Source organism: Pleurodeles waltl, chromosome 12 (genome assembly GCF_031143425.1).
Source record: "Pleurodeles waltl isolate 20211129_DDA chromosome 12, aPleWal1.hap1.20221129, whole genome shotgun sequence".
NCBI lineage: Eukaryota > Metazoa > Chordata > Amphibia > Caudata > Salamandridae > Pleurodeles > Pleurodeles waltl.
The window spans coordinates 97140666-97157270 of record NC_090451.1 but is presented as its reverse complement, the minus strand read 5'-3'; the positions used below and the strand labels follow the sequence as shown (position 1 = coordinate 97157270).

Sequence of the window (16605 nt, the reverse complement as noted above, 5' to 3'; positions counted from 1 at the left end):
GAAAATGTTTGTTTGCCCGTGCAGTTCTTTGTTATTTATGATGAATGCAGTGTGCTTAAAACAACAGTTTTTATATGTTAGCCATGTATTCTTATGGAGTGTGGAGGACGGAACACCTATAGATCAGTTAAATCGATCTTGCCAAATTTCCCCTGCCCTGCTGTGAGTTTAACACACAACTCCATGCCATCAAGGAAGCAGTGCTATATGTTTAATGACCTAAAGCATTCTGGGAGGTGTAGGCCTTCTTCACTTCAATCAATCAATCAGTTTTATTATAGCGCAGCTGATCACCTGTAGGGTCCCAAGGTGCCGTTGCGGGCGTGCTGCTCACTCGAATAGCCAGGTCTTGAGGTCCTTGCTGAACTGCTTCAGTGATACGGTCTGTCTGAGTTTGAGTGGCAGCCTGTTGCATGTCCAGGCTGCGAGGTAGGAGAAGAATCTTCCCCCCCTGCTGTGCTTTTCCGGATTCTGGGAATAGCTGCGAGGGCAAGCTGGGAAGAACAGAGCTGTCTTTTGGGCTCGTAGAAGGTGAGGCGGTGGTCCAGGTAGGCTGGTCCTGTGTTGTGTAGTGCCTTGTAGGTGTGTGTCAGAAGCTTGATCCAATTGAGATGACATATCTTAAATCAGTTGTTGAACAAAAACCCCATGCTTTAGCATTGCTTCCATAATGATTTGGATCAGTCGGACATTTACCTACAATTAGCTGAGGAAGTTATTCATCTGTCTGGGTTGAAGTTCAAGATTATTGAATGGGCACAATAGGCAAGGCAGTGACTTAAGCAGTTTTTGGGTAGAGGTGTCAGTGGGTCAGAGTCGGCCATAGAGATCTTGCAGTTATTTTACTGGCATTTGGTCTTTAGGCCATATTTAATTTTTTGTTGTTTGATGTATTGCTGTTTTTTTAGGTTGAGTATAGCAGTGTGCAAGTGCTGCTCTTCTTGACATGTTGTAATCTGCTCTGTGGGCTTTAACCATGCCCATCACTTTCATTTGTTTCTCGGCCTGCCTTTCAAAAATCCCTTGATGTCGTTGGTAAGTGCTTTTGTTTGTCCCGCCGTGGGGCAGTATTTCTACTGCCTTGGACACTGACCCTGTTACATGGATTATTGCACAATCGTGAATATACCTTAGTGGAGCGCACTATTTTTCAATTTTGCCTCGCCGCTTTGCGCTTATCCTGATATGTTGTTTCTTCCTCTGTCTCAGGCATCTTGCTGTTTTGCAATGTCTGCGGTGTCTTTTTTTAATTTATCTTTTTTTTTTTTTTGCAGTTTTATGTAGCGCAAACTCAACACAAAGGTGTTGGAAAATGGGTTATTGGTAAGGGCAGGTAGATACCTACACTTAGCAATAGGCCACTAACCTCCACTAAGGTCCCGTTAGGTCTCAGTAAATTAAACCCAGCTCAACCCTTGGTAGCTTGGCAACGAGTGTCAAGGCTTAACTTAGGAGACAGAGTGTAAAGCATTCAAATATCACAAAACAGTATTTAAATAAAACACAGGAAACAGTTTAAAAATCCAAAACCAATTTATAAAAATAGATTATATTTTTATCTTTAAAATGACACCAAAACTAATAAAATCAGATAAGGGGAATCGGAGATATGAATTTTTAAAGATTTTTTTTTTTTTTTTAGCGCCTAGAAACAAAAAGCGCCAATCGGGTCATCTGGTTGCACCTCGACCGGGGCAAAGTCAAAGTTTAAGGCCGACCGCGATGGAGCCCTGCTCGGCTACAGGCCGCGGGAGGCCTCGGTTAAAAGTTTACCTTAACACTTAGTCTTTTTTTTCGAAGATTTTCTTCAGCGGGACGAACCTGCCAGTCCATCCGACCTCCTGGAGCCCTTCTCCAGATACGCGATGCTGGAATCCTCGGTGGAGATTTTTACCTTCGGAATTAGTCGTTTTTTCGAGGTGAAAATCCTTCGACCGGGGTAAACCTGGATCTTGATCCGACGTCCATGGAGCCCTCCTCGGATACGCTGGCTGGAAGGTCCCGGTCAACTTTTTACCTTCGGACTTAGTCTCTTTTTCGGAGATTTTCTTTACCGGGACGAACCAGCAAATCAGGCCGGGTCGCGGTTGAGGCAAGCCGGCTAGAGTTGCTGCGGCGGGTCGGTCCCTCTATGGAGCTTTTTTTCAAAAGTTGCCCAAACTTCTCCAAACTTCTGGGGCTTCTCCCAGATGTCCTTTTAAGGTTCTTTTGGGGTCCACAGCTCCCCGCAAGGGTCCAGAAGTTCTGAGATGGTCCTTGGTGGGGGAGTGGGGGGGTGCGGACTATAACTCCCAGAATGCACCTGGCGCAAACTCCTTTTTGGCCACTGGACAGTGGTCAGCTGGTCGCTTTCTTCAGGAGTTGGTGCAGGGGACTCTGGTTAGCAATTTTTCACCTGTAGCAAACAGGGAGTCCCTCCTTGAACCAGTTGAAGCCAGGCTAAGTCCTCCTTGTGGTGAAGCCCAAGTGTGCAGCTGGTGCAGTCCTTCTGAGTGCAGGTTCCAGGTGCAGGCCAGGGGTCCAGCAGGGCAGTCCTTCTTCTGTTGTTCTTCCTTGTTGGATGTGGTAGGGAACTGAGGTGTGGGTGCAGGTCTGCCAGTTTTATCCTTGCTCCTGGGTGAAAAGCAGGGGGGTCCTGGTTCTCCAATCAGGTGCAGGGTCCTTCCCCCTGTGATGACCACTTCTTGGGAAGTGTGGCAAAAATCAATCCCAGGAGGCAACATTCTCCAAAAATCCATCATGGCTGAATCTGATTTTTGGAGGTTACATCTGGCTGAGCCCACCCACTGGTGTGGCTAAAAATCATAAACACACCCCTCTCCTAATCTAATCAAGGGGGCACCTAGTTGTCTGGGGTTGCAGGATGTGGGGGTGTTGCTGGTTGCTCCAAATGTCCTTCTCTGCCTTTGAAGACCAGTTTGGCAGCCCTCCCCCTTCCTGCCTCACCATCTGCTGAGGGGAGATTCCTTCCCACAGGCACATTATTTTGTGTGAAGCCAGGCCACTTCACACCTCATCAAGGCAGCTTGGCCAAGCTGCTCGAGGCTGGCCAATCAGAGCACAGCAGCAAAAACAATGCAGGGCTGAAATTGGCAACTTTTTCAGGTGAAGTTTAAAACTCTTTACCTGAACAAGTTATATTAAATCCCACAACTGGAAGTTGTGGGATTTATTACAACAATTAATTTGATACCAAACCCTTGGTATGCATCATTTAAGGAGACTTTAAAAATTAAAATAAAGTCTCCCCATTCTAGCTTATGAAGGCCATTTACTACAATGAGGGAAAAACGAATTTGGCTGTTTTTACCTCACCAGGGCTTATAAAACTATTTTTATAAAGTCCCTGCTTATAGTTACATGGCACCCAGCCCTAGGGGCACATAGGGCACACCTTAGGGGTGACTTATATGTAAAAATAAGGTAGTTTAACACTTTGGAACTACTTTTAATTCCAAAGTCGAATTGGCATATAACTTTAATTTAAAAGCAGCCAGCAAGGCAGGCCTGCCTTTAAAATGACACTGGGCACCTCAGCAGTGCACCTATGGGTGCCTACCTATGCTGTGGTCCCTAAACCTACATGCCCTACCATATACTAGGGACTTGTAGGTAGGTTAACTTAGCCAATTATAATTAGCATATCCATTTTACACAGAGCACAGGCCCTGGGACTGGTTAGCAGTACCCAGGGCACCATCAGAGTCAGGAAAACACCAGCAAAAAGTGGAAAATGGGGGCAAAAAGTTAGGGGGCCTCAGCAATCAGCCCTGTTTTCCCACAAAAGGTATTGGAGTGCTTTATTTTTTTTGCAGTTTTATATAGCGCACATTTGATACAAAGGTATTACAGCACTTTCCATGAGCACCGCTTACATTACACAAGAACACATTCATTTTCGGTAGCGTGGGGAGATTAAGTAATGTGCCCAGAATCACAGGATGTTGAGCTAATGCTGAGATTTGAACTGTGTTCCCAAGCTCCAAAGTCAGAAGCTCTGGCCCTTACATCACATCCTCTCCTCTAGGGTTCTTTGTCTGATGTGTATTGGGGCAGTCTGGGAATAACTCCTTTTATTATATAGAGCTTGGTAATACAGGTTCTGCCCTTTCATAGCGCTGCAAAGCAGGTGCCATTCTTAACAAAATCATTATAATTCATTTGCAGCTAAGCTGCATCTTCTTTTATTCTCTTTGTATACAGTCAATGTTTTTAAAGGCTGATATTGCCAACATGAAAGAATAATTCCTTTAAAAGTTTAACACACAGAAATATATGGCTTCCCCCTTTTCTTTGCTCCTAACTCTATTGACCCACTCATTATCCTGGTTAAATGCCACAAAGGTGACTCTTAGTGGCTTGTTTGGTGCTATAAAGTTTAGGTAAACACACTAGAACGGGTTGCATCTCTAGGGTTTCATAGCCAGTCTGTAGGAATGAGGCAACAACGCTCCCAAGACGACGGCCTTGGAGGATGGCTGTGGCTCCTGGCATACATCCACTACACTCCAAACCAAACACATAAGTAAAAGACATTGGCATTTACAACGCTAATAGCTCTAACTCTCACAAATGCGAGACCTATTGCATTGCAAATGCTTGTTTAAGTTTGGCATGATGACAGCTTTAACTCATTTACCCGGCTCATGTATTTGGAAACATTCATGAATAAAAAATATATACACATATGCAGGAGCTTTTGTTCAGCCCTCTTCCTCCATTGGCTGTTCACCTGTCATTCATATTTACTCCTGCCAATTGCAGTATGCAGTAAGTGGCAGTAGTGGGTGAGGTCAGTTAGGTCACTGGCTCTCTTGCACTGTGAATAATGGCGTTTTGCCTGGTCACATGTGCACATCTGTTTAACAAGAAATTCACTGCAATGCAGGCACACCAATAACTTCATTTGCCAGTGCCTCTTTGCTTCTTTTCTGTACCCTTTTATTTTTTTCAGTATCTAGTTTATCTGTATAGTATGTCTTTAGGTTACAGTATTTCAGTGATGATAGTACCTTTCCTTGCACCAACCGTCACATTTTTCCTTGTTATGTGCGTTAAACTATAAGAGATTTCCATAGTTTTTCTAAACACACCATCTTGGTAGGAAGCACCCCTTCCATTGTATTAAAATTGTAGGCCAAAATTGTTCTTAAATTTAAATATTTATTGCAGGTATGTGGCCCTTAAGTGTAGGCAGCATATGTTCTTTTTATTTTTGTGGCATAGATGTGCAAACAAAATAAACACGACCAGACCAGTTGGATTTACACGTGGGTGTTTGTATTACTTTAGTCTTGATTAATTTCGCTTTAAAAACAAACTCATTTCTTTTGATTTGAAGTTTAAAACTGGTTTCTCTGCCGCTGTGTGACTTGACTTCAGTGACAGGCAGGGACCCCATGTCATTTCCCCTGTGCCATTGAAACTGAGAGGTGTGCGTTCGCGCCTCCTCATCATGTCTTGCAGGCTCTTGCATCACCCTGATGGCTGTGTGTAGTATTACTCAGACACTGAAAATATAAATTGCCTCAAGACACTTTATGCTGCCTGTCTTGTGGTTACATTACGTTGACACTGTTCAGTTCGAAGATCACGCTCACAATTCAGATGATTAAAGTTTTTGGGCCAGCGGTGCCGCAGTCCGTCTGCGCATCACTGTCAGTGGATCATGGCAGTTCATCAGTATTTTGTGTTTGGAAGATTGTGAGTGCTTATCTCAAAATGAGTTCAGAAACCGATCTGATGTCAACTGGTGCGTGTGACACCACGACCAGCTGAGGGCACTTCTGCTGAATGGTGATTGCGTGGCGCATGTGGGTTGGGGCATGACAGGAGTGTTCCATGTAAGCCATCTATCTCTTACCTGTTTCTGATGAATTTTCAGTTTTCGTGACCAGCTTTGAGACTGAAAGAGCGCAGGTATGTAGCGCACGTCCATCATGTGCAAGCAGTGTGGCTTCTATCTGTTTCATTGTGATAATGAGCCCGAACAATATCAAGCGGCTCACTGACACCCTTGGACTGGAAATGGACACTAGGCAGAATGTTGAGGAGATAGTTTGAAACATAAAAACATACTCTCCACTGGTTACACCATTCCTGTAACTTTAAATCACCCTTCGTTTCATGTGAACTCAAATTGAGGTAAATGAAGTGGCCAAAGGATCTCCTTTTCAAACCATGTTATTTAATCTACAGTACAGTATTATTTTCTAGTACTTTTTCTCTGTTATTTTATGCCTGTTCATTTCTGCCCTTTTTTTAAACTAATTTTTGGGGCTGCATCTTTTCAATACTTGCAATCCTCACTTCGAGAGTTATTTTGTGAGCATAGTTAGAATGGAGGCAAAGGTGTATTCTTTTCGAGGCCAATTTCCATCCCTTGGAGACCTCCAAGCGCCCCACTTGACCCAAGGAAGCATGTATCTTCTGCATCTTGTCTCTTTTCCAGTATGTGCAGCTGAAATTGTATTTATTCAATGTAATTTCTGGCTGCTTACATAGCACGAACTGGACCAGCTCGGCGTCGGAAAGCTACAATCTATAAACAGTGTAGTTATATCACATTACATTTTGTTAACCATAGGTTGCAAATTGCAAGTCCCAGTCAGGAGAAATCATTATTTAATTAAGGCACCTACTGTGCTAGGACTCTGTGTTAGGCCAGGCCCCGGGATACATTCTCAAGGAGCCTAAGAATACTTTAATAAAAACTGTAGGAGATGGAGAAAAGCAGGGGCCTAGTTAGCCTAAGACACATTGAGACAAACTTATTCTAGCAATGCAACCTTCTCTGTTGTTCCAAAGGCCAACGTGGTTATATGTCTTCCTTCTAGTTGTCTCTATACCCTCTTTCTGTTTGTCAGTGTGGTGGTGACGTATCTACTAGTGACCACATGAAGGTTGTACGTTCTACCTTGACCCAGAACTATTTTTCACTGCATTCCCAGAAACTAGAACCACGAGTTGGTAAAGAGCAATATACCAGCAATGTTGCAAGACTGTGAAGTTCATTGTTGGCCACTTTGCTTCTTCCCTTAGAAGCATGTATTTGAAGAGTATTTTCCTTCATCCTACAGCCTAAAGAGCCTTTCAGTGATGAAAGCACTATCCGCATCCTAATAATTTCCTGAACTGGGTACCTCTAGTGGACCAGAGAGCTCTCCTCTTGTGCCTCCATGTTGTAGGTCTATACAAGGGCTTGACCTCACAAGAACTGATTGGAAGTAGATAAAGTATGCTGAAATCAGAGAAGGTTAAGTTGTTGGGTAGACGGTATTTGAGGACAGTTGTTGTGGGAGTGGAATCATAGTACTATCTCCTGTTTAGACGTCTGTTATAAATAGTGACACATTGGTCGGATAAGGTTTCTGTCTTGTGTTAGACCAGCTTCACCAATTGAGTTTATGCTTCGAGATCCCTCTGCTACGGTAGTGTGTCTAGCAAGAATTTTAATCACGTACATGTGAAGTAGGAGAATGTTTAGGCAGCTCTCATCTCCGACTGGGGGAGTTGTCAGTGAGGAACTGTTAGTTGAAATGTGGGTTTCTGTGCAGTACCGAGCACCCTCGGGTTATAGCTGGCAGTTTTAGAACCGGTGGTGAGAGTAGGACCCTTTAGGTCGATAGTGCAAAAGAGATAGAAGCGGGCTGGCTTCATGTTTTTGAATGAACGGGTGAGCAGTATTTTGCTACATTTGCTATTTTGGGGCTCTGTTGAGGAACCGTGCACACAGGTACCTCTATACACTGAAGTATTACCGTATTCTGGATTAGGCATTGAACATGTACATTGGCCATGATGGTCCATACATACCCTTCTTTAATTTCTAAAAGATTATCTTCTCATCTCCCCAGTTTACAAGCAAGGCTTTTGTATAAGGTGTTTCATAGTAAGTAACATTATTGCTATGAGATGCTGCCCCTAAACGCAGAGTACATGTCTATGATTCCTGAGCATCTTTGATAAATATTGTCCTGCTGCTGTACGGTTACTTGGGGAGTGATGCTGTCTTCATCTTTTAACAGTATCCACAGCTTTTGCCTGTAATTTCTGAAGCTAAAAAATTCTCTGGGGCATTTTGCACGGGAATGTGTTGGCTTAGGAGTACTATCAATGATTGCATTGCTATGAGGAATCCTGCTGCTGAATGTTTGACAGTGCCATAGTGCTGTATATATCACTTTTTCTTTCTGTATAACTCACTGGTACTCAATTATGCCCCTATGAGGTGTGCAAATCTGACTTGACACTGTTTGGTTGATTCTGTAACCTGCAGATGGCACATATAGAACTCAGTGATTAGGCTTTTCTGATGGTGTCAGACATTAAAGTTTATTTGCAATACCGATCGAGGCAGATAAATACTGGGTGTGTTTTTTGTTATTATACATAAAAAAATAAAATAAGAATAAGGCCTCATCTGAATTGAATAAGCACAGTGAGCCAGAAGCTTTAGCAGATAGGCACCGTGGTTCGAGTCAGTGTTTCGATTGCAACTCTTACCGATGCAAACTCACCGAATCTGATCAAGAGGAATTTTCCTTTTTCCAAGGAATTTAATTTTTCGGTTGTAGCACTGGCTGGATCATGGCCAATCTTGGATGAATCACCATATTGATGAATACTAAGAAACTTATAATTTTGTGGCAATTTGTAAGAAATTTATCAACCGTGAAAAACATGCATATTTAGTTTTGTCAAAGGAAGTAAGAACCAGGTGTGTTTTAAGTGTTAGAAAGGTGGGGTTAGATAAGATCCTCATATCTAATGGATGGTTGGGGAAATGTGTTTATTCCTGTAGTAGACTTTTTTCCATTTATTGAAACTAAAGGAAACAATTAGAGGAGGTTATGTAGTTAGTATTACGTTTCAGTTTACACATATGTTCCCCAAACGATATTCCACATGCAGAAATGTCACAAATGTGAGTACTCCTAGAATTCCTTTGAAAATTCCAGAGAATTTGCAAACCTACACCGAGTATATGAGTAGTTCTACGTCCCTCCACAACAGACCTTTTCATCTTATCTTATGTTATGCTTGTCCAGTGCTAGAGGAAAGCTTTTAGGAAAGCTTTCTGCTACATGATGGGGCTCCACAGTATTGTAATGTTAATTTGAACATTGAAAGTCCAGTTTCCTGGAACAACCTTCCACCACTGTTAGAAAAGTCAAATATATTGTGTAATGCATTGTTAATCTCAGTTAGTCAGATGTCTGCTCGGTGATAGTGTGTTTATTTTCAAAATCTCTTTGTTTTTGCTTAGAAATGTCTGATGAATAATATCCGACTTTTAGCAGCAAGATATCCTGTATCCAGTGTTAACATCAACCGTGTATATCGAATATGCAGTCCAGCGGTAGAGTTACACCAGGTAAGATTACCAAGAGTATTGTGGTTTTGCATTGTCAACAAACCTAAACTTGCATTACTGCATGATCGATCATTCATTCAAGCTCAAGGGGTTTACATTCACTTTTCCCTTTCTATATGTGTACTTCTCCTACAATCACACAAGTAGATCATGTGTGTTCAGTTGCTGCGCTGCATGGAGGTCCTTTAATTGTGTTATGTGGTAAGGGCCTATCATCAGACAGCTGTGCTTCTTCTTCCATCATTAACCAGGCCCTCATGTTTTTCTAGAGTCTTTTTTTCTTCCTCCATGGATTTACCTACTTGTTTCAACTCACTTTGGAATGAGTTTTTTTCTCCATTTTACTCTATCTTTGTAGGATTTTTCTAATATTAACTCCTCACTCCAGTTTGGGAGCAAATGCTCATTATTCATAGTTGACAGCCTTACTCTTATTATTTGTTTTTACTGTGGCTGATCCTTTAGTTTACTCTTTTTGGGCGCTGCACCTGCTGTTTTACTTTGTTTAATTTGCATCAAGCTTTTCGATTCATGCATGCGTCTTTTGTGAATTATCAAGCTTTCTTGCAGGGCAACTTCAGTTTATGGACGTTTTGGTGTCGCTGATAGGCAATTTAACTTTTTCAAATTTGATTGATTCCACTTTGGTTTCCCTTCTAGCCCCACCATTAGTCTTTACGCTTACATGTCCTTTTTTCTGTGTGGGTAGTGTTTCTTTCCTCCTTTATTGGCTTTGTTTCTGATTCTCCCAATTCCCGTTCCACTCTTGAATTTTTTTAGCAGTCTGAAACAGGGCTGTGAATACTTTTGACTGAGATGTGTTTGCCAGAGATATGTGGCCTAGTTGACTTTCAACTGACCATGGATTCTTAAAACCTAGTTTCTATTCCTAGATTCAAGGCAAATCACTTTGTACTTCATGTGTCTGAAATTATTCACCTGTAAATGTTACAGAGGGGCCTACGTTTCGAAAACCAATCTAATTAGCAAATTTAAGTAAAATATATCATTAGAGTGGCATTATGAATAGGTGATCCCAGATTAGATCACCTTCGAAATCTTAATATTGATAAAAAAAGGACACTGTACCTAATCAATCGAAAGTATAAAGTAACATTTAGTCTTACAATATATAATACCATCTAGCAAAGAATCACATACATCTACTAGTTACATAATAAACGTGCCCAAACATTTTTATGTCACATTTCCACCAGGGACACTTAAACTAGTGTAACTAATGAAGGCCGTTGTCTTTTGCAGAACCATACCATTTTAACCCCTTCGCTGCCAGGCCTTTTCCCCTCAGGTGTTGAGCCTTTTTTTGGCTATTTGGGGCAGTTCACGCTTAGGCCCTCATAACTTTTGTCCACATAAGCTACCCATGCCAAATTTGTGTCCTTTTTTCCCAACAGTCTATGGATTCTAGAGGTACCCAGAGTTTGGGGGTTACCCTGGAGGAGACCAAGAAATTTGCCAAAATAGAGCTAAATTGTCGTTAAAAAAAATAATAAAATGGGGGGAAAAAAGGACTGCAGAAGAAAGCACGTTTTTTCCCCTGAAAATGGCATCAACAAAGGGTTTGCGGTGCTGAAATCGCCATCTTCCCAGTTTCAGGAACAGGCAGACTTGAATAAAAAAAACACATTTTTCAACAAAGTTTTGGCATTTTACTGGGACATACCCCTTGTTTACTATTTTTGTGCTTTTAGCCTCCTTCCAGTTAGTGACAGAAATGGGTGTGAAACCAATGCTGGATCCTGGACAGCTAAACACTTCTGAAAAGTAGACAACATTCTAAATTCAGCAAGGGATCATTTGTGTAGATCCTTCAAGGTTTTCCTACAGAAATTAACAGCTAAAATAAAAAAAATATTGAAATTCAGGTGAAAAAAGAGCCATTTCTGTCCATGTTTTCTTCTATAACTTTTTCCAGCTATGGCAGATTTTTTAAAACAATATACTGTTACGTCTGCTGGACTCTTCTGGGTGCGGGGATATATAGGGCATGCAGGTTCATCAAGAACTCTAGGTACCCAGAGCCAATAAAAGAGCTGCACCTTGCAATGGGTTTTCATTGTATACCGGGTATACAGCAATTCATTTGGTAAAATATAAAGAGTGAAAAATAGGCATCCCGGAAACCTTTGTATTTCCAAACTGGGAACAAGATAAGGTGTTGAGAAGCATTGGTTATTTGCACATCTTTGAATTCTGGGGTCCCCATACTGGCATGTGAATTACAGGGCATTTCTCAAATAGACCTCTTTTTTTACACACTGTCTTATATTTGGAAGGAAAAAATGTAGAGAAAGACGAGGGGCAATAACTAGTTATTCTATTCTGTGTTCCCTCAAGTATCCTAATAAATATGGTACCTCACTTGTGTGGGTAGGCCTAGTGCCCGCGGCAGGAAACGCAACATGGACACATCACATTTTTACGTTGAAATCAAACGTGTTTTTTAGAAAGTGCCTGCCTGTAGATTTTGGCCTTTAACTCAGCCGTCAACTGTGCGTTTTTGAAAACTGGACACCTAGGGGAATCCAGGATGGGGTGACTTGTGGGGCTTGCACCAGGTTCTGTTACCCAGAATCCTTTGCAAACCTCAAAATTTGGCAAAAACGCACTTTTGAAAGTTCTGGAATCTGAGAGGAGCCACAAATGGCCTTCCACCCAGCATTCCCTCCACAGCACCTGATTAAAAATGGTAACTCACCTGTGTGGGTAGGCCTAGTGCCCGCGGCAGGAAACGCAACATGGACACATCACATTTTTACGTTGAAATCAAACGTGTTTTTTAGAAAGTGCCTACCTGTAGATTTTGGCCTTTAACTCAGCCGTCACCTGTGCGTTTTTGAAAACTGGACACGTAGGGGAATCCAGGATGGGGGTGACTTGTGGGGCTTGCACCAGGTTCTGTTACCCAGAATCCTTTGCAAACCTCAAAATGTGGCAAAAAAGCACTTTTGAAAGTTCTGGAATCTGAGAGGAGCCACAAATGTCCTTCCACCCAGCATTCCCTCCACAGCACCTGATTAAAAATGGTAACTCACCTGTGTGGGTAGGCCTAGTGCCCGCAGCAGGAAATGCCCCAAAACAAAACATGGACACATCACATTTTCCCAAAGAAAACAGACCTGTTTTTTGCAAAGTGCCTAGTTGTGGATTTTGGCCTCTAGCTCAGCCGGCACCTAGGGAAATCTACCAAACCTATACATTTTTTAAAACTAGACACCTAGGGGAATTCAGAATGGGGTGACTTGTGGGGCTCTCACCAGGTTCTATTACCCAAAACCCCTAGCAAACATCAACATTTGGCAAAAGAAACACTTTTTCCTCACATTTCGATGCTGCAAAGTTCCGGAATCTGAGAGGACCCACAAATTTCCATCCACCCAGCATTCCCCCAAGTCTCCCGATAAAAATGGTACCTCACTTGTGTGGGCAAGCCTAGTGCCCTTGACAGAAAATGCCCCAATACACTATGTGGACACATCAAAATGATCAAATACAAAACTACCTGTTTTTGCATCGGGGGCATCTGTGTTTTTTGGTCCTGGGCTCAGCAGCCATCTAGGGAAACCTACCAAACCCAGACATTTCTAAAAACTAGACACCTACCCACAGGAGTGCAGGGAGGTGTGACTTACGTGGATCCCCCAGTGTTTTCTTACCCAGAATCCTCAGCAAGCCTCAAATTTAGCTAAAACAAATTGCACATTTTCCCCTCATTTTTGTGTGGGATCACCGCACCGGCACAAATTTCCTACCACTCAACGTTCCCTTCAGTCTCCCAGTTAAAATGATACCTCACTTGTGTAGGTTGGCCAAGTGCCTGTGACTTGGAAGAGCCAAAAAATGTTGAAATTGAGGGGGAATCAAAGCGGGTCCAAAAGGGCAGTTAGGAAAAAAAATAAAATAAATTTAGGCAGACAATTGGGGCAGAATTTTTATCGGTATAGATGCGACAACGCTAGGTGGTAGGAATTTTGTGGATTCCTGCAGATTCCGGAGGGTTCCATAACAAAAATGTGGGGAAAATGTGTGATTTCAAGCAAATTTTGAGGTTTTTAGGACATTCTAGGTAAGAAAATGGTGCAGTTGCATGTGAAGCACACCACCCCGGACTCACCCAGATGTTTAATTTTCAGATGTCCATAGGGTGTCATGCTTCATCATAGGCGCTGCTCCTCGTCAGACTGGCGCTGCAATGTCTGACGGGCACCACCCCTGACGGGGGGGCTCTTTGCCGGAGATCTTAATATGTGGTGGTGCCGTGACCCCAAAGGTGACTAAAGAATCAACGGAGATCAAAAGCAGGTAAGTAGTTAAAATTGACTCTCAAAACTGCCACTGGGACTGTGGATTTTATTGGACCCAATGAACGGTCAGGGCCAAGGTTAAAAATTAGAATCAAAAGAGTGAATAAAGAAGTTAAGATCAATCACTCTTGTAATGTAGAACATATCAGTGAGAGGAGTCTGGCAAGTCTCCAAAGACTACCACCTCATGGGTCAACATGTTTCGCATCCTGGTGGTCCAAACGGATCCAGTGATGCTTCATCAGGACGTTATGTGACTATATGTATCTCCTGAATAATAAGGGCCACATATATTTATCAAAAAGTTAATACAAGTGTCTCTCAACCAGCAATTAGTAGGGAGGTGTAATAATCACTTACATAAATATGGAATAAATAATTCTAACTCGAGCCCTGCAAAAGAGAAGTACACAGGTTATACCACAGTAGGGGCGAGTCATAGCCTTACACATATCATAGGAAAGAAAGGGCGACCGTGATGTGCAGTGCAAGTGTTACTTCGTGAACAACATACATGCAAGTGCTTGTGAATACAAGCTTACCGTCCTAAAATTGAAGGCGGGCATCCTAGGATTACACGGACCAATAGTCCAGCGCTAAACAACGTCTAAACAAGGGGGAATACGAAACAACAGAATCAAATTTCCAATCAAGTAACTCATATGTGTGTTGTCATAGGGGTCTCAAATATAGTAATCATAGATTCATAATTAGTATCGTCACAGGAAGTATGGTAAACCAAACGAGATGAATGCGGCAATGAATATCTGTACAGTAGCTGTGGGACAGAGTGGTCCATAGAAATCAATGAAGATAGCAGACTATGTTGCGTTACTAGACATAGATCCTGTCTAGAAGAGAAGGCTGGGCAATGCATAAAGTCTTGGGTATCAACGACTGTCTCAATATGAATTTAAATGTGGAGTCCATCCTCACGGAGACCGAGATCAAGGGAGAAGTCAAAATAGAGGAGTCAAATCCTCTATTTGCCTTTAAACGCACCACTAATGTAAAGGACTTAGTCGTCCATACTAGACCCCGCCCTACTTTATCCCCCCCCTATTCACAAACACTATGGGGTATACCACCAGTGGCTGGGCATTTTCCTTGCGGTACGTGCAATACATGCACCCTTACTAAACGATTAAAAACTATCGAATTTGACTCCATAGGCCCGTGGCATTTACTCAGACACACGAATTGCAACACAAAAAATTGTGTTTACATGATTACTTGTCCCTGCAATTTACAATATATAGGTATGACCACACGAGCAGTGAAACTTAGAATTAACGAACATCGCAGCAACATCAGATGTGGCCGTGCCACGACTAAACTGGCTTTACACTTCCTTGACAAAAGACATAGCCCTAACGACATGTGGTGGGTCGTACTACAAATTGACTCACGCAACACACCTAACTCTCTTTTTGAGTTAGAACAACGATGGGTGTTTAAATTACGCACCCATGTGAATGGCTTGAATGATGATATCCCTTGGAATTTTCTTTCTAAATGATTCTCCACTGTACCTTTAGATTTTTACAGGTTTTACTGATAATTCCCCTTGAGTTGGTTTATTTTGCAATTTTTCTCTTCCCTTTATTATTCTTTGCAGTTTTTTTCAATGATTATTTACCTAGCATGAGTAGGTGATTTAGATTTAATAATCAATAATTTTGATTTTGTGGCATCCATTATCTCTTCAGAAATCCCTTTTTTTACCTATAGGCCATATGCAGACGGTTACCTTTCTCTCCCTATTTTTCATCTTTTTCAGAGTCCTATTTTGAGCATCTGATACTGTCAGAAAAACGCACATTGCTGATCTCGATTTATATACTCTCCTGTGTTGACTCCGGGACTCCCTCTGAGTCTTTTTTCACTTTCTAGGAATCTCTAGATCAACGTGTTCTGCGTTGCCTGACTGCCTGACCGGAAATTCTAAATCTTCGATTTCCGGGACGCTACGTACATTTAGCGTATCGGCCCTGGTTCCACCATTCTTCGGGAACCACGGACCGGGGTAGGTCTCCGCCTGGCCAGCATTGCTCCAACAAGTAAGTGCCCTGCCGCTCTCCCCCCCGTTTCGTTCGTTTTTAGAGTATACTAGCCCCGTTCCTTTCATTTCGGGACCTGCTTTTCTGCAGACTCCGTTTTCTATGTTGTTCTGCCATTTGACAGACAACATGTAGTCTTGATCCACCGGCACCGTACGCTGCTATACCTGCGACCTGGGATCGCATTGCTGTAAATACAGTATATTTATCGAGGAGACCTCGGTGACTCCTCTATTTTGACTTCTCCCTTGATCTCGGTCTCCGTGAGGATGGACTCCACATTTAAATTCATATTGAGACAGTCGTTGATACCCAAGACTTTATGCATTGCCCAGCCTTCTCTTCTAGACAGGATCTATGTCTAGTAACGCAACATAGTCTGCTATCTTCATTGATTTCTATGGACCACTCTGTCCCACAGCTACTGTACAGATATTCATTGCCGCATTCATCTCGTTTGGTTTACCATACTTCCTGTGACGATACTAATTATGAATCTATGATTACTATATTTGAGACCCCTATGACAACACACATATGAGTTACTTGATTGGAAATTTGATTCTGTTGTTTCGTATTCCCCCTTGTTTAGACGTTGTTTAGCGCTGGACTATTGGTCCGTGTAATCCTAGGATGCCCGCCTTCAATTTTAGGACGGTAAGCTTGTATTCACAAGCACTTGCATGTATGTTGTTCACGAAGTAACACTTGCACTGCACATCACGGTCGCCCTTTCTTTCCTATGATATGTGTAAGGCTATGACTCGCCCCTACTGTGGTATAACCTGTGTACTTCTCTTTTGCAGGGCTCGAGTTAGAATTATTTATTCCATATTTATGTAAG

General features: G+C 42.3%; 1 protein-coding gene across 2 annotated transcripts in view; it reads left to right on the top strand.

The window, feature by feature from the left end:
• TIMM44 (translocase of inner mitochondrial membrane 44) overlaps nucleotides 1-16605 on the top strand; it is a 121813-nt gene that overhangs the window by 13611 nt on the left and 91597 nt on the right. For both annotated transcript variants that reach the window (XM_069216762.1, XM_069216763.1), the window contains exon 2: nucleotides 9269-9376. In XM_069216762.1, coding sequence (XP_069072863.1) covers nucleotides 9269-9376 — 108 coding nt within the window. The remainder of the gene's footprint in view (nucleotides 1-9268; nucleotides 9377-16605) is intronic.